This window comes from Bos indicus, chromosome 23 (genome assembly GCF_029378745.1).
Source record: "Bos indicus isolate NIAB-ARS_2022 breed Sahiwal x Tharparkar chromosome 23, NIAB-ARS_B.indTharparkar_mat_pri_1.0, whole genome shotgun sequence".
NCBI classification, from domain to species: domain Eukaryota; kingdom Metazoa; phylum Chordata; class Mammalia; order Artiodactyla; family Bovidae; genus Bos; species Bos indicus.
In genome coordinates this window covers 23,431,273-23,450,123 of record NC_091782.1, presented here as the reverse complement: position 1 = coordinate 23,450,123, position 18,851 = coordinate 23,431,273, and the positions used below count along the sequence as shown (strand labels likewise).

Here is an 18,851-nt window from a genome sequence, read left to right as displayed (position 1 = left end):
TCCATGAATCAAGGTAAATTCATCTCTGTTCGGTTCAGCCACTCAGTCGTGTCCGACTCCTTGTGACCCCATGAATTGCAGCATGCCAGGCCTCCCTGTCCATCACCAACTCCCGGAGTTTACTCAAACTCGTGTCCATCAAGTCGGTGATGCCATCCAGCCATCTCATCCTCTGTTGTCCCCTTCTCCTTCCGCCTTCAATCTTTCCTAGCATCAAGGTCTTTTCCAATGAGTCAACTCTTCGCATGAGGTGGCCAACGTATTGGAGTTTCAGCTTTAGCATTAGTCCTTCCAATGAACACCCAGGACTGATTTCCTTTAGGATGGACTGGTTGTAAATTGGAAGTGGTCAAAAAGGAGATGGCAAGAGTGAACATCAACATTTTAGGAATCAGCGAACTAAAATGGACTGGAATGGGTGAATTTAACTCAGATGACCACTGTATCTACTACTGTGGGCAAGAATCCCTTAGAAGAAATGGAGTAGCCATCATCGTCAACAAAAGAGTCTGAAATTCAGTACTTGGATGCAATCTCAAAAACGACAGAATGATCTGTTATTTGTTTCCAAGGCAAACCATTCAGTATCACAGTGATCCAAGTCTATGCTCCAACCAATAAGCTGAAGAAGGTGAAGCTGAACGGTTCTATGAAGACCTATAAGACCTTCTAGAACTAACACCCCCAAAAGATGTCCTTTTCATTATAGGGAACTGGAATGCAAAAGTAGGAAGTCAAGAAATACCTGGAGTAACGGGCAAATTTGGCCCTGGAGTACAGAATGAAGCAGGGCAAAGGCTAACAGAGTTTTGCCAAGAGAACGCACTGGTCATAGCAAACACCCTCTTCCAACAATATAAGGGATGACTCTACACATGGACATCACCAGATGGTCAACACTGAAATTAGGTTGATTATATTCTTTGCAGCCAAAGATGGAGAAGCTCTATACAGTCAGCAAAAACAAGACCGGGAGCTGACTGTAGCTCAAATCATGAACTCCTTATTGCCAAATTCAGAGTTAAATTGAAGAAAGTAGGGAAAACCATTAGACCATTCAGGTATGACCTAAATCAAATCCCTTACAGTGGAAGTAACAAATAGATTCAAGGGATTAGATCTGATAGACAAAGAGTTGCCTGAAGGACTATGGCCGGAGGTTCGGAGGTTTGTGACATTGTGCAGGAGACAGTGATCAAGACCATCTCCCCAAAAAAGAAATGCAAAAATGCAAAATGGTTGTCTGAGGAGGGCTTACAAACAGCTATGAAAAGAAGAGAAGCTAAAGGCAAAGGAGAAAAGGAAAGATATACTCATTTGAATGCAGAGTTCCAAAGAATAGCAAGGAGAGATAAGAAAGCCTTCCTCAAGTGATCAATGCAAAGAAATAGAGGAAAACAATAGAATGGGAAAGACTAGAGATCTCTTCAAGAAAATTAGAGATACCAAGGAAACATTTCATGCAAAGGTGGGCACAATAAAGGACAGAAATGGTAGGGACCTAACAGAAGCAGAAGATATTAAGAAGAGGTGGCAAGAATACACAGAACTACACAAAACAGATCTTCTTGACCCAGATAACCACAATGGTGTGATCACTCACTTAGAGCCAGACATCCAGGAATGTGAAGTCAAGTGGGCCTTAGAAAGCATCACTACGAACAAAGCTAGTGGAGGTGATGGAATTCCAGTTGAGCTATTCCAATCCTGAAAGATGATGCTGTGAAAGTGCTGCACTCAATATGCCAGCAAATTTGGAAAACTCAGCAGTGGCCACAGGACTGGAAAAGGTCAGTTTTCATTCCAATCCCAAAGAAAGGCAATGCCAAAGAATGCTCAAACTACTGCACAATTGCACTCATCTCACATGCATGCAAAGTAATGCTCAAAATTCTCCAAGCCAGGCTTTAGTATGTGAACTGTGAACTTCCATATATTCAAGCTGGATTGAGAAAAGGCAGAGGAGCCAGGTATCAAATTGCCAACATCCACTGGATCATCGAAAAAGCAAGAGAGTTCCAGAAAAACATCTGCCTCTGCTTTATTGACTATGCCAAAGCCTTTAACTGTGTGGATCACAACAAACGGTGGACAATTCTTCAAGAGATGGGAATACCAGACCACCTGATCTGCCTCCTGAGTAATCTATATGCAGGTCAGGAAGTAACAGTTAGAACTGGACATAGGACAACAGACTGGTTCCAAATCAGGAAAGGAGTATGTCGATGCTGTATATTGTCACCCTGCTTATTTAACTTATATGCAGAATACATCATGAGAAACACTGGGCTGGAAGAAGTACAAGCTGGAATCAAGATTGCTGGGAGAAATATCAATAACCACAGATATGCAGATGATATCACCCTTAAGGCAGAAAGTGAAGAAGAACTAAAGAGCCTCTTGATGAAAGTGGAAGAGAAGAGTGAAAAAGTTGGCTTAAAGCTCAACATTCAGAAAACTAAGATCATGGCATTCAGTCCCATCACTTCATGACAAATAGATGGGGCAACAGTGGAAACAGTGACAGACTTTATTTTTTTGGGCTCCAAAATCACTGCAGATGGTGACTTCAGCCATGAAATTTAGAGACGCTTGCTCCTTGGAAGAAAAGTTATGACCAACCTAGACAGCTTTTAAAAAGCAAGACATTACTTTGCCAACAAAGGTCTGTCTAGTCAAAGCAATGGTTTTTCCAGTAGTCATGTATGGATGTGAGAGTTGGACTATAAAGAAAGCTGAGCATCGAAGAATTGATGCTTTTGAACTGTGGTGTTGGAGAAGACTCTTGAGAGTCCCTTGGACAACAAGGAGATCCAACCAGTCCATCCTAAGGGAAATCAGTCCTGAATATTCATTGGAAGGACTGATGCTGAATCTGAAATTTCAATACTTTGGCCACCTGTTGCGAAGAACTGACTCATTTGAAGAGACCCTGATGCTGGGAAAGATTGAAGGCCAGAGGAGAAGGAGACGACAGAGGATGAGATTGGATGGCATCACTGACTCAATGGACATGAGTTTGAGTAAACTCTGGGAGTTGGTGATGGACAGGGAGTCCTGGAGTGCTGTAGTCCATGGGGTCGCAAAGAGTTGGACACGACTAAGCGACTGAACTGAACCTGCACTTTGCATGAAATGATTGTGATATTATCTTCTGCAACGTACTCTCAGGCAGTTTTCAGATTACTTTTTTAAAAATGTATTTTTTATTGAAGTATAGTTGAATTACAATGTTATGTTAATTACTGTGTACTCTGCATGTGTGCTCAGTCATATCCTACTATTTGGGATGCCATGGACTGTTGCCCACTAGGCTCCTCTGTCCATGGGATTTCCCAGACAAGAATACTGGAGTGGGTTCCATTTCCTTCTCCAGGGATCAAACCCACATTTCTGTGTCTCCCGCATTGGCAGGCAGATTTTTTACCACTAGAGTTACCCTGAGTGTTAATTACTGCTGTACAGTGAAGCCTCTCAGTTATACATATATGTACATTTTTTCATGTTCTTTTCATTATGGTTTATCACAGAATATTGAATATAGTCCCACATGCTATACAGTAGGAGCTTGTTTTTTATCCATTTTATTAGATTACTTTTTATAACATTACTACCCTAGTAGTTCAGTTATAAGTTATTTCTTCTCATCGGCCTTTTAAGCTAGTACCTGTAGTTTATGGCTCAGAAGAAGATGGAGGTCTAGGATCCCATGAGTTTAATAGAATAAAAGGCATACTAGTTTAAAAAAATAGGAATTGTTTTTGTTGTATTTGCAATTTTTACCTAGGACACATCTTTTAATGCTTCTTGAGCCTATCTCCTTTTTAAAGACACTATGCATAACATTTTACATTTTAACTTATGTATAATATGTTATGTATAATATACTTATAGGTAAATGCACGTATCATATTTGTAAAATTTGATGAATTTCCACAAACTGAACACATCTATGTAATAGGAATTCAGATCAAGACCATCACCCTAGAGCTCCTTTCTTTCTTCCTGTCTTAACTAGTCACCACACATAACCACTCTTCTGACATCAAAGATTAGTTTTGCCCAATTCCTAAACATATTTTTACAGCTACATAAAATTCTATAATTTTTAAATACTGAATTTATTTATTTCTTCATTGATAATGTTTCTTAGTTTTCCTAACTATAAGTAAAACCACTAGGGAATGTGTATTTTGTCTAATAATTTTCCCAGGAGTAATGATCCTCAGTGGAATGGCATGATCATTCAGAGATTGTGCATGTTACCAATTTGCTTTTTTACATAGTTTATCTCAGTTAATACTCCCACCAATTGGATTCCTTTTTGTTTTATAATTCCCTAACAAATGTTGGGTATTCCTATTTTTGTTTAAAATTCACTAAATTGATAGATGAAAAATGGTATGGAAAATAGAATTTTGAACTCACTTTACTTGTTTTATGTATTGTAGGGAATCATGAATATATTAATAAAAATTTCCACTCAAAATCCTTTTAAATACTAGGCTCTGCATGTTGAGACTGTATGACTCTGATAAGCATTAAATAATTCAGAAATTTCAGTACTGCTTTTCTGTATGGAATTTTGATAAGCTACTTTATTTCTGTATTTCTTTGGACTTTAATTTCTACGTCTGTAAAATGATGAAATTGGACTTAGTTATGTAGTGTAAGACTCTGGGTAATTATCAGGAATATATAGCTCTGATATTAGATCAGTTTATGGAATAGAAGAGAATATATATATATATATGAAATTTTATATACATATATTTTGTATGAAACAAAACATAGAACTATATCTTATATGAACATAAAAAGCAGTGTTCTAATCTATTGAACTGTGGGAGATGGTAGATTTATAAAGAGGGAAACAGAGCTCTGTGGTATGGAATACTGAAGAGGCCATTTAATCCAGCTTGTAGTTTCAAGGACAGGCTGTGAATGTATTAGTCAAATACTTTGCTTTCCAGGATTAAATACTAGCTCTTCTGTGCCTGAGTTTCCTCATCTGTAAAATGGGGATAATATTAGTATAAATTCCTATTTCTTGGTGGTGTTTTGAGGATTAAAATTGCTGCTCTACATGAAGTCCTTAAACAGTACCTGTCACATAGAAAGCCCTGCATACCAGAGGTTATGCCTTAGCCAAAGTAGTGCATTCTAGGTCAATGGAAGAGCAGGGGCAAGTCACGGAACTTTGACACATGCAGGGCACTGTAGGTAATCCAGAAATTCTAGAAAACAAAATGTGTAGAGGTCAAAGAAGTGAAGTGAAGTCACTCAGTTGTGTCTGACTCTTTGTGACCCCATGGACTGTAGCCCACCAGGCTCCTCCATCCATGGAATTTTCTAGGCAAGAGTACTGGAGTGGGTCAAAGGCAGAGGTAATTCTGAAAGATAAGCAGGGATCAGGGCATAGGGGGCTTAAATGTCTGTTTTATTCACCCCTTTTTTCTCCAGCATCCAGTACAATGTCTGTCATAATATAGATGTTAAATAAAAACCTTCTGAGTGAAAAATTAATTAGGAGGCTATGCTGCATCCTCTACATGATGGAAAATCTTTGGAAAATGTTCAGAGAAGTGTGACATGATCATCTCTGCATTGGTGTCAGTGTGCAGAATGGATGAGAGGGGCCTAAGCCTGGTCAACACAACCACCGGAGAGGCTCTTGAGGAAGAGGACTAGACCAGAACAATGATAGTAGTTGTGGACATGAGGGACCAAAGTTATAAAATATTACGTGTAGGGAACAGAAAAGGAGAAGAGATGAAATCATACTCATATACTCTTTTTTCTCTTTTTCTTTCTCACCAGTAAGCTCCTGTTTTGCCAGTCTTGCAAATACATATGCACTGTGCTTCTTTTTCTAGGTCAGTTCTTGTTCTTGTTTGGCGTGTTCCATGTTCCATCATGTTGAGGGCTAAGACTCGGCTTTTTTTGCTTTCACCTAATCACCTGAGGCAGCTGAAAGGGTCATCAGGCTCCAGGCTTATCTGGCAACGACTTCTGCATCAGCAACAGCCCCTTCATCCAGAATGGGCTGCCCTGGCTAAAAAGCAGTTGAAAGGCAAAAACCCAGAAGAACTAATATGGCACACCCCAGAGGGGATCTCCATAAAGCCCTTATATTCCAGCCGGGATACCAAGGACTTCCCTGAAGAACTTCCAGGCATGAAGCCGTTCACACGCGGACCGTATCCCACCATGTACACTTTCAGGCCCTGGACCATCCGCCAGTATGCTGGTTTCAGTACTGTGGAAGAGAGCAACAAGTTCTATAAGGACAATATCAAGGGTGAGATTTTAATTTGAGACGTAGTATTTATGGTCAAACATAACACTTCCTCATCTTGGCTTTTTGGAGGGAGGCTAGTTAATCTCTATAGAGCTAATAATCACTTTATAATCTAGAGGTCAAGGCTATACTCTCAAAGAAAAAATGTTTTTCAATTTACATGGTCAAAAAAATAGATAACCCGGAATAAAGTGCTCAATTCTTGAAAGAAAACAATACCTAAATGCACGTTGTATAAAAGGAATTAGGTGAAGTTATATGAAGAAAATTCTGAGACATTGGCTTTGCCTTTGAAAAGCTTTTAATTAAAACTGTCAGGATAGGAGTGGGAGGGGAAAATGGTTTATGAGATGACCAAAGAAAGGAATAAACAAATAATGTGGTACAGATTTTAGTTTTTTGAGTGGTTTTTATAATTCTATTTCCCATTAAGTTTCAACGGCCAAGACAAGAGCAAAACTAAATGAGCATACAAGTACTAAATAATGTTAACTGTATATAAACAGCCATATCTTCCCATGAATCTTAAAAATATTTCTATCACGAATTGTTAAGATAAAAAAATCCTCAGATGGACATGAGATCAATCTGTTTTATTCCTTCTATTCTTTATTATAGTGAAGTCTGGAATTCACTTTGTGTGTTTTTTAGTACATGGGAAACAACAGACTCTTAGGAGCTAAAGTCTCTTTATGTAAGTTTGTTTTGAGCATAAAGATTGTTTATTATCAAAGTAGACTGTGATGAGATGAGTCAGGACTTTTAGTAGTGTTAAAATCAGTTTACTTTGATGCCAGACTGTTTAATCCTACCTTATTTTTCCTTATATATTTAGCTGGTCAACAAGGATTATCAGTTGCCTTTGATCTGGCAACACATCGTGGCTATGATTCAGACAACCCTCGAGTTCGTGGTGATGTTGGAATGGCTGGAGTTGCTATTGACACTGTGGAAGACACCAAAATTCTTTTTGATGGAATTCCTTTAGAAAAAATGTCAGTTTCCATGACCATGAATGGAGCAGTTATTCCAGTTCTTGCAACTTTTATAGTAACTGGAGAAGAGCAAGGCGTACCTAAAGAGAAACTTACTGGTACAATCCAAAATGATATACTAAAGGAATTTATGGTCAGAAATACTTATATTTTTCCTCCAGAACCATCCATGAAAATTATTGCTGACATCTTCCAATATACAGCAAAGGTATCCTTTGTTATTATAGGTTTTACTATAGTTCTTAGAATGTAGGAATTTTTATAAAATGCCATAACCTAATTTGAATTTGGTAATTGAGTCTGAGTAGTAGTTATAGTATAGTCAGGATGTGGGATTTGTGTTTGTATGTATATTGTTAGTTTTTATTTTTTAGTCTTTAATGTACTAGTTTTATGGTCTGTCATTACCTATAGGAGTCTGAACAGTAGGCCTTTATTGTAGTTTCTTTATTGTTAAAATTTTTATTCTCTGATAATTGTTAGAATCAGGGAGGGCTCATTATTTACACTTCTTTATTTCTCTCCAGATTTCAGAATTGTGAATAGACACTGGTGTCAGATAGATGAGAATCAAAATAGCAACTTTGTTTCTGCAAGAAAACGGGATTAGAAGATATCACTTGTATCTGCAACCACAATAAGATCCCTAATATTTCACCCCTGAAGTAGGTTCATTTTCCCCAGAGTGGTAGGAAAAGAAGGTTCTTATAGTATTTCTATATTAGCAGCAATCCTTCCACAGGGAAACATAAAGCTTCATTTCTTCTAAGTAATTCATTTATACTTTCCCCCGTCATTCACACTTTACTTTTTGGTGACAGTGCTCTTTTCTTATCTACCTTAAAATTAGACCATTATTTCACAGTAAAGGGCAAATTATTATGTCATCAAATGTTTTTTATTTAAATCTCTTTACTTCTTATAATTGCCATTCTCTCAGTACCCTTGCTAGTATTGCCTACTCTCATTTGATATTTAGCCTTTACACTTTTCCATTTTGTTTTTTTTTTCATAGATTCCATCTGCCCATGTGAATTGTTTAGAATTATACATGCCTATCACCTTTTTCAATTTCACAGACATGCATAGGAGGATTTAGTTGAGCAGTATATGACAAACACACACACAAATAGTAGTACCTTTAAGTAAATGAAGATACTAAGAGAAGTTCTCTTTCATCTAAGAGAAGTTGGAAGGTAGGCTGTCAAGGTCTTGGTTATATGGAAGCTCCACAGCCATAAGGATTCCTGTATCCTTTCATTTGGCTTTCTCCTCTATTTTTAGTGTGCCAACTCATGATTAAGGAAGTAGGGAGGTGGACTTTGTTTGAGGAGAGGGACTCCACCCCTCTGGTTAAAGGTGAACTTCCAGAAGGAAAAAACCAAACTTCTATTTACATCTCAGTGGACACACAGAGAGGAGATTGGAAATGTAGAACACATTGGCACTCTGACTGCATGGTTCATATACAAGAGGAAAGTGGAGAATGGTTCTTGGGGTAGATAGTAGCAATCTGCTATCATGGACTTGGACTTTTAACCTTGTGAAAGATTCTAATGTCACCTGCAAGTTCAAGATTGCTTTATATAATTCTTCATGTAAGTGATAAATGTGCTAGTTTCAGATATTGATGAAATATGTTATATTGAAGTACTTTGTAAACTTTTATGTTATTCCTTTAAAAAAATTTACTTGTGGCAAGACACATATAACATAAAATTTACCATCTGAGTCATTTCCAAATAAACCATTCAGTGGCTTTAACTCCATTCACTTTGTTGTGTAACCATCACCATCATCTATCTCCAGGATTGTTTTCATCTTGCAAAAGTGAATCTCTGTCTGTTAAATACTTTCCATTCTGCCCTCCCTTCGGCCCCTGGCAAATACCATTCTACTTTCTGTTTGTACTTGTAAGTGGAATCATAGAGTATCTTTTTGTGTCTGGCTTATTTCACTTAGCATACTGTCCTTCAGGTTCATCTACATTGTAGCTTGTGTCAGAATTTGCTTCCTTTTTAAGACTGAATACTATTCCGGTATTCTAATATTTCTGTTATTCTTAAAGAAATTCTATTAAACTGCTCTCAGTAGGGAAGCACCTGTTGGTTTCCTTGCTGCTTTCTTTGTAACTCTAAGTATACTCAAGTAGTCTGTCAAGGCCATGTAATTCAGTCCCCTTATTACTTTGTGATGAACGTTTTTTCAAGAGCTGTTGGTTATAAAAAGTATTTGCAAGTATAAAATACAGATAATCCATACCATACCAACAACTAACTTTTTTTTCAATACTTTATATATAGGCATAATACTAAGTGGTTTTGGTGAGTCATTTCTTTTAATCCTACAACTCCATGAGAAAGGTAGAATTATGATATCTGTTTTATACTTTGGGAAGGCACAGGATAACAAGGTTGAGAAACTAGCTTACAGTCCCCTGGCTAGTTAAGTGATATGACTAGAATTTGAGTACTCTGACTTGAGTTCATATTCTGAACCCACTGTAATGAGTGTCTGTGATTTAGTATTTATTATTTATTTTTGATTAATTCTTGGAAGGATAATAGTTTTTGTTTTTTTTTTTGGTTCTGCAGGTCCTGTGTGATATGTACCCTATCTAACATGACATTTTAGGGGAATAGTGGATTAGTGATTGTGATAGAAGGAACCTGTCTGAGATATCCTAAGCATTAAATGTCATAGTAAATCAAACTGAAATCTTTGAATTTTAAGTCATGCGTTTTTCCTGTTTAGTTTTCACATACAGTACTAGCACTGAATCGTTTTCTTTTTTCCCCCCACTGTGTACTTATTCATGTTCGGATAATTAATAACTAGTTAACAATAATTAAATTTATACATCTTCAGCACATATGCCCAAAGACTTGAAGTCTTAGGACCTCATATGAGGTCAGAGGCATCAATTTCTAATTAAAGATGTTATCATTCAGTTCTTGAGCCAAAGGTTACATTCCTAATCTCAGCCAACTAATTCAATGTTTAACTTTTGGTGCTGATCAATGGTTGATGATTCCTTTTCACTAGGAAATAAAACAGGTACATGTAGTCCTTTGTGGTTCATTGGATGAGCCATTTAAATTGAAAAATGAATGTAACTAAACATTAAATATTTTCAGTTAATATTATATCTGAATTGAACATCATTTTCAAGTAGTATTGTCTCATACAAAATAAATTTAATAGAACCTTTTTTATATTTTTATTTAAAGTTGTGTTTTTTATTATTTTATATAGCACATGCCAAAATTTAATTCAATTTCAATTAGTGGATACCATATGCAGGAAGCAGGGGCTGATGCCATTCTGGAACTGGCCTATACTATAGCAGATGGTTTGGAGTACTGCAGAACTGGACTCCAAGCTGGCTTGACCATTGATGAATTTGCACCAAGGTGAGTAAATTAAACTCAAATATTACCTCAACGTTAAAAAGTTTATAGGACTATTTTATGAGTGTATAGCAAAATATATTGATAAAATGAATTTGTGTGTATAAATATACCAGATTCTTTTAGGGAATAAGCCAGTAGTCTTTATAATTATTAATAAAATGCAGAGTTAAGCTTGACCATGCTGCTGCTGCTGCTAAGTCGCTTCAGTCGTGTCCGACTCTGTGTGACCCCATAGACAGCAGCCCACCAGCCTTCCCCGTCCCTGGGATTCTCCAGGCAAGAGTACTGGATCGGGGTGCCATTGCCTTCTCCAGTACATGAAAGTGAAAAGTGAAAGTGAAGTCGCTCAGTCGTGTCCTACTCTTCGAGACCCCATGGACTGCAGCCTACCAGGCTCGTCCGTCCATGGGATTTTCTAGGCAAAAGTACTGGAGTGGGGTGCCATACTTCTTTGTAAATTAGAGGAATTTCGTTCTCTGCTATTCTGAAAATAATTAACTGACACATTTTGAAAAATAATTCAAAAATGTAAATATAATTTTCAAGACAGATTTGTCTTTTTTCTTTTAAAAGACAAGTCTTCTATTATAGGTTTAAGGTTATTGAAGTATATATGCTTTGATTTTAATTCAAATTAAGTTATTTGAAATTAAAATCTGAGCTTTTGTGTATGTCTGTGTGATGCATTTAGTTTTATTTTCCATTTTATAATCAGATTTTGGACTTAACATTACTATTTTAGGTTGTCTTTCTTCTGGGGAATTGGAATGAACTTTTATATGGAAATAGCAAAAATGAGAGCTGGGAGAAGACTCTGGGCTCACTTAATAGAGAAAATGTTTCAGCCTAAAAACTCTAAATCTCTTCTCCTAAGAGCACATTGTCAGACGTCAGGATGGTCACTTACTGAGCAAGTATGTATGAATTTTAAGAAGTCATTTATTTTCTTCTAAGCAACTTGGCCTAGGCAAGAAATGCATTTAAGAACTTTTCTGCTAATATTTGAAAATCACAATTGTTCTGAAGTGAAAGTGAAGTCGCTCAGTTGTGTCCAACTCTTAGCAACCCCATGGACTGCAGCCTACCAGGGTCCTCTGTCCATGATTTTCCAGGCAAGAATACTGGAGTGGGGTGCCATTGCCTTCTCCATAAGACCCAGCACAGCTAGCTAAATAAAAAAAGTGCAGTAACTAAAAACTGGTCACAATTTGTTAAGTGTCTGACTAAAGTTGAGAAGGTGACACCTCCCTGTGCAGACATCATGCTGCTGCTGCTGCTAAGTCGTTTCAGTCGTGTCCAACTCTGTGCGACCCCATAGACGGCAGCCCACCAGGCTCCCCCGTCCCTGGGATTCTCCAGGCAAGAACACTGGAGTAGGTTGCCATTTCCTTCTCCAATGCATGAAAGTGAAAGTGAAATCACTCAGTAGTGTCCAACTCTTCATCACCCCATGGACTGCAGCCTACCAGGCTCCTCCGTTCATGGGATTTTCCAGGCAAGAGTGCTGGAGTGGTGTGCCATTGCCTTCTCTGAGTTTTTCTGAAGCATAATGCATATTTAATGTTTTATACAAATTATAATAAAATTTGCTCCCTCTAGTGGTTAACAATATAAAATCATTTAAATCTTAGCTTGTATGGCTGTGTGTTTTACTTTTTTAACAGTAAAAAATAAGTGATGATGAGGAAGAAGTACAGTTATAATTTAATATCATCTTAAGTAATTTTAATGATTAAAATTCTTAACACAAAACTTCCTCATTAAAGTTGGTGTTATACATACTTTTTATGTATGTGTTATATGTTTAAGTAAGCATCCATGCAAATAAACCACTTAAAAACTATTGTCACTTGGATAATCTATTTTCATTTCACTTAATTAAAAAATTATATAGTGGTGATCTTTTTAACATGCATTTTCTTAATATATTGAATTATTTTGATATATCAAAAATAAGTTATAACTTTAAAGTTACATTGCTTTTATACATTTAAAAGCAAATAAAAACTAGAAGTATCCATATTACATATGACTTCAGGTACTTATAAATGGAAAAATACAGATTTCAGTTTTGGAAGGAATTTCAGTAATCTTTTTTGCTTAATCCCCTCATTTTTACAGCTAAGTAAACTAAAGTTCTGGAGAAGGCAATGGCAACCCACTCCAGTCCTCTTGCCTGGAAAATCCCATGGGCGGAGGAGCCTGGTAGGCTGCAGTCCATGGGGTCGTGAAGAGTCGGACACGACTGAGTGACTTCCCTTTCACTTTTCACTTTCATGCGTTGGAGAAGGAAATGGCAACCCACTCCAGTGTTCTTGCCTGGAGAATCCCAGGGACGGGGGAGCCTGGTGGGCTGCTGTCTATGGGGTCGCACAGAGTCGGACACGACTGAAGAGACTTAGCAGCAGCAGCAGCAAACTAAAGTTCAGAAAGGTCTAGTGACTTGCCAAGATCACAGTTAGGAACAGAATAAACTAGAAGTCATATTTCCTGTCTCATAGTCCATTCTTTATCTGTTTTATTAATAAATCATCACCAGTTTTGGCCACCTCATTAGAGTAGATACTTAAGGTAATTAGGAAATAGTGAATTATGAGATGAAGGATATTAATAATCTAAGTAGACAATGTATTGCATTCATGATGCTCATATAGAAGATTATTTAGGTGATAAAAAATAAGCACAACAAATATTTAGTATTTCAAATGATTATAAGAGGCAATGTTTTATTGCTTAAGCACAGACTAGGCACCTGGGCTCTTAATTCTAAGTCTAGTTTGTTTCCTTATTTGTTTATTTGATAGTCTGAAGACTAAGGCAGATTTTGGCAAAGAAAGTATGCATCAGGCACTCCTAATCGTATCATCATTTACAGCTGCAGTATATATCAATTGGCTTGTTTTGCTTTTTACTAAATGTTTTAGGACCCTTACAATAACATCATTCGTACCACAATAGAAGCAATGGCAGCAGTGTTTGGAGGTACTCAGTCTTTGCACACAAATTCTTTTGATGAAGCCCTGGGTTTGCCAACTGTGAAAAGTGCTCGAATTGCCAGGAACACACAAATCATTATTCAAGAAGAATCTGGGATTCCCAAAGTGGCTGATCCTTGGGGAGGTTCATATATGATGGAATCTCTCACAAATGATATTTATGATGCTGCCTTGAAGGTGAGTTTCTCCTCTTTGAAACTTTGCTGTCAAGATTTACAGATTTATGAAGATTTATAGATTTTTGATTTATAAATGAGATCATTTATAGATTTGTATCAGAATTTATAAAGTGAGAGAAAAGGGGAATTTTAGATTTGACTTTATTTAGAACTGAAATTTAATTTAAAAATATATTTTTATTTATATTATTCAAAGAGTTATAAAAACAACTAAGGTTAAAAGGCTATAATAAAATAAGCAGTCCTTCGTCCTCCACTTGCTTGTTTTCATGCTTCCTTGAGTGAGCTACATTTTTTGTTTGTTTCTGTCTCCATATTTTAAAATTACACGTGTGTACTGTTTGTCCTGACTCAGTCCGTTTTAGACCTTATCTATTGCTCTGCTAGTGTGGTGGTGTGGTATTTTAGCTGGATCTTGCCCCTTCTTTCCCATCATACCATAGTACTCATGTATTATAATTATATCTCAGTGTAAAACCTTCCTGAAGCCCCCTAAATTCTCATTCAATTTAGACTGGTTTCTCTCTGGACCATTACTATCCTTGGACTTCCCTTTGTCATTACTCTGGGAATTCTTTTCACCTCTGCTATGTTGAATCTGTATCCTGAGTCCTGTCTCTTTGTTGATTATCCCTTGTTGTTCTGAAGCACATCTTATGAGAACCTCCTAAAAATGGTGCATGGGAAATGAATTATTTGAAACTTTGGACGCTTGAAATGTCTTTATTCTACTTTCATATTTGATAGTCTGGGTTTGGAATTTTTCATTTGAGAGTTTGTAAGCAAATATGTAAGTTTTCACCTACTTTTTATTCCAGCTTCCAGTATTTCTGCTCAGAAATCTGATGTCATTCTCACCCAGGCTCTTTCTTTCTGAAAGCTTTAGGATCTCTTCTTTATTTTTGTATTGATATATCTTTGGTATGTGTATTTTTCCCTACATTGTCCTTGACCTTTGGTGGACATTTTTTCACCTGGCCGCTTTTTCATGTTTTCTTGGCTCTGGGAAATTGTCATATATTATTTCTTTGGTAATTTCTTTCCTGTCATTTTTCTGTGGTTTCTCTTTTTTAGAACTTTAGAGATCATGTTCTGACATTCTTATAATGCATCTTTGAGGGGTTTTTTCCTGTTTTTTTTTTTTTTTTTTTAAGAGTCCTCAGCTTTATCTTTCTACTTACATACTTTAAAATTCACATATGTTTTTAATTTCTAAGAGGTCACTTTTATATCCTGCTTTTTCTGCTTGCATATCATACTATTTGTTTCATTAATACAGAATCTCTTCTTCTTTTTCTGAGGATAATTATATCTTTTGGAGTCTTCTCATATATCCTGTGTTGTCACTGTTTCCTCAGTGCACCGTTTTGTTTGAGTTTTATTCAGAATGCAGGGTTTCGTTTCATACACATCTTATCCTTGCCTCTTCCGGCACTTGAGGTTTCACAGTCCAGTGCTTCTCTAGTCTAGTAAGTTTTGGTTTTCCTGACAGAAACGGAAAAGGTAGTTACAAACTCTCAAGTAGTTTCCATCTTTTTAGCTTCCTAAAAGATTCTCGGCTTCTGTTGAATCTAGTGTAGGTTTCTCTTTCTTAAATTCGTCAGGGGAAAGCCAGTTTGACCTTGCTCCTTTCTGAAAAGTCATATCCCATTCCACCATCCATCTTCTACTATCTCATGTATATATGAGGCTGTGATTGAAGGTGTAGATGTTTCTTGATGTCAGTAAAGATAGAGTTGTATCATTACTCTATTTCTCAAATCAAAAATAAAATGGCATTTTGAAATTGTTTTTTAGAGTCTTTATTTATGTAACCAAGGAGATTTTATTTATATAACTAAAATTAAAGACTACACAGTTAGTGTTATCTTTAGTTGGCTTCTAAAACAAGTGAGAGGTGTTGTGTTTTCCAAAATGGACTTGTTAGTTCTTTGTTGTCTTTTTTGTTTTGTTGTTTTCTTGATTTTGTTTTTGTTTTGGTTTTTTAAATTAATTAATTTATTTTAATTGAAGGCTAATTACAATATTGTGGTGGTTTTTGCCATACATTGACATGACTCAGCCACTGTTGTACATGTGTCCCCATCCTAAACCCCCTCCCATCTCCTTCCCCATCCCATCTCTCTGGGTTGTCCCAGTGCACCAGCTTTGAGTACCCTGTTTCACACATCAAACTTGGACTGGTCATCTATTTCACGTATGGTAATATACATGTTTCAATGTTATTCTCTCAAATCATCCCACCCTCTCCTTCTCCCAAAAGGTCCAAAAGTCTGTTCTTTATATCTGTGTCTCTTTTGCTGTCTCACGTATAGGGTTATTGTTACCATCTTTCTAAATATCATATATGTATATGCTAATACTGTATTGGTGTTTTTCTTTCTGACTTACTTCACTCTGTATAATAGGCTCCAGTTTTATCCACCTCATTAGAACTGATTCACATGCATTCTTTTTAATAGCTGAGTAATATTCCATTTTGTATATGTACCACAGATTTCTTAACCATTTGTCTGCCGATGGACATCTAGGTTGCTTCCGTGTCCTGCTGCTGCTGCTGCTGATGCTAAGTTGCTTCAGGCGTGTCTGGCTTCCATGTCCTAGCTATTGTAAACATTGCTGCGATGAACATTGGGGTATACGTGTCTCTTTCAGTTCTGGTTTCCTCAGTGTGTATGCCCAGCAGTAGGATGGCTGGGTTGTATGGCAGTTCTGTTTGCAGTTTTTTAAGGAATCTCCACACTGTTCTCCATAGTGGCTGTACTAGTTTGCATTCTCACCAACAGTGTAAGAGGGTTCCCTTTTCTCCACACCCTCTCCAGTGTTTATTGTTTGTAGACTTTGATAGCAGCCATTGCTGACTGGCATGAGATGGTACCTCATTGTGGTTTTGATTTGCATTTCTCTGATAAGGAATGATGTTGAGCATCTTTTCATGTGTTTGTTAGCCATCTATATGTCTTCTTTGGACAAATATCTGTTTAGTTCTTTGGCCCATTTTTTGATTGGGTCATTTATTTTTCTGGTATTGAGCTGCATGAGCTGCTTTTGCGATTAGTTCTTGTCAGTTGCTTCATTTGCTATTATTTTCTCCCATTCTGAAGGCTGTCTTTTCACCTTGCTTATAGTTTCCTTCATTATGCAAAAGCTTTTAAGTTTAATTAGGTCTCATTTGTTTATTTTTGCGTTTATTTTCATTACTTTGGGAGGTGGGTCATAGAGGATCTTCCTGTGATTTATGTCAGAGAGTGTTTTGCCTATGTTTTCTTCTAGGAGTTTTATAGTTTCTGGTCTTACATTTAGGTCTTTAAGTTAATTTTTGTGTTAATTAACTTAACATTTTGAGTTAATTTTTGTGTATGGTGTTAGAAAGTGTTCTAGTTTCATTCTTTTACAGGTGGTTGACCAGTTTTCCCAGCACCACTTGTTAAAGAGATTATCTTTTCTCCATTGTATGTTTTTGCTTCCTTTGTCAAAGATAAGGTGTCCATAGGTGCGTGGATTTATTTCTGGGCTTTCTATTTTGTTCCATTGGTCTATATTTCTGTCTTTGTGCCAGTACCATACTATCTTGATGACTGTGGCTTTGTAGTAGAGCCTGAAGTCAGGCAGGTTGATTCCTCCAGTTCCATTCTTCATTCTCAAAATTGCTTTGGCTATTTGAGATTTTTTTTTGTATTTCCATACAAATTGTGAAATTATTTGTTCTAGTTCTGTGAAAAATACCATTGGTAGCTTGATAGGGATTGCACTGAATCGATAGATTGCTTTGGATAGTATGCTCGTTTTCATTATGTTGATTCTTCTGATCCATGAACATGGTATATTTCTCCATCTATTTGTGTCATCTTTGATTTCTTTCATCAGTGTTTTGTAGTTTTTTATATATAGGTCTTTTGTTTCTTTAGGTAGGTTTATTCCTAAGTATTTTATTCTTTTTATTGCAATGGTGAATGGGATTGTTTCCTTAATTTCTCTTTCTGTTTTTTCATTGTTAGTGTATAGGAGTGCAAGGGATTTCTGTGTATTAATTTCATATCCTGCAACTTTACTATATTCATTGATTATCTCTAGTAATTTTCTGGTGGTGTCTTTAGGATTTTCTATGTAGAGGATCATGTCATCTGCAAACAGAGTTTTACTTCTTTTTTTTCCATCTGGATTCCTTTTATTTCTTTTTCTTCTCTGATTGCTATAGCTAGGACTTCCAAAACTGTGTTGAATAGTAGTGAAAGTGGGCACCCTTGTCTTGTTCCTGACTTGAGGGGAAATGCTTTCAGTTTTTCACCATTGTGGATAATATTTGCTGTGGTTTATCATATATGGCTTTTATTATGTTGAGGTATGTTCCTTCTATGCCTGCTTTCTGAAGAGTTTTTTGTATCATAAATGGGTATTGAATTTTGTCAAAGGCTTTCTCTGCATATATTGAGATAATCATATGGTTTTTATCTTTCAATTTGTTAATGTGGTGTATCACATTGATTGATTTGCAAATATTGAAGAAACCTTGCATCCCTGGGATAAAGCCCACTTGGTCATGATGTATGATCTTTTTAATATGTTGTTGGATTCTATTTGCTAGAATTTTGTTGAGGATTTTTGCATCTATCTTCGTCAGTGATATTGGCCTATAGTTTTCTTTTTTTGTGGCATCTTTTCTGATTTTGGTATTAGGGTGATGGTGGCCTCATAGAATGAGTTTGGGAGTTCATCTTTCTCTGCAATTTTCTGGAAGAGTTTAAGTAGGATGGGTGTTAGCTCTTCTTTAAATTTTTGGTAGAATTCACCTGTGAAGCCATCTGGTCCTGGGCTTTTGTTTGTTGGAAGATTTTTGATTAGTTTCAATTTCCGTATTTGTGATGGGTCTGTTAAGATTTTCTGTTTCTTCCTGGTTCAGTTTTGGAAGGTTTTACTTTTCTAAGAATTCGTCCATTTCTTCCAAGTTGTCCATTTTATTGGCATAT

The 18,851-nt window shown here is 36.6% G+C and overlaps 1 protein-coding gene across 3 annotated transcripts in view; it reads left to right on the top strand.

The window, feature by feature from the left end:
* MMUT (methylmalonyl-CoA mutase) overlaps nt 1-18,851 on the top strand; it is a 41,295-nt gene that overhangs the window by 1,347 nt on the left and 21,097 nt on the right. For all 3 annotated transcript variants that reach the window (XM_019986008.2, XM_019986010.2, XM_019986009.2), the window contains exons 2-6: nt 5,877-6,301; nt 7,137-7,504; nt 10,552-10,709; nt 11,452-11,623; nt 13,634-13,882. In XM_019986008.2, coding sequence (XP_019841567.1) covers nt 5,917-6,301; nt 7,137-7,504; nt 10,552-10,709; nt 11,452-11,623; nt 13,634-13,882 — 1,332 coding nt within the window. In that variant the 5' untranslated portion in view covers nt 5,877-5,916. The remainder of the gene's footprint in view (nt 1-5,876; nt 6,302-7,136; nt 7,505-10,551; nt 10,710-11,451; nt 11,624-13,633; nt 13,883-18,851) is intronic.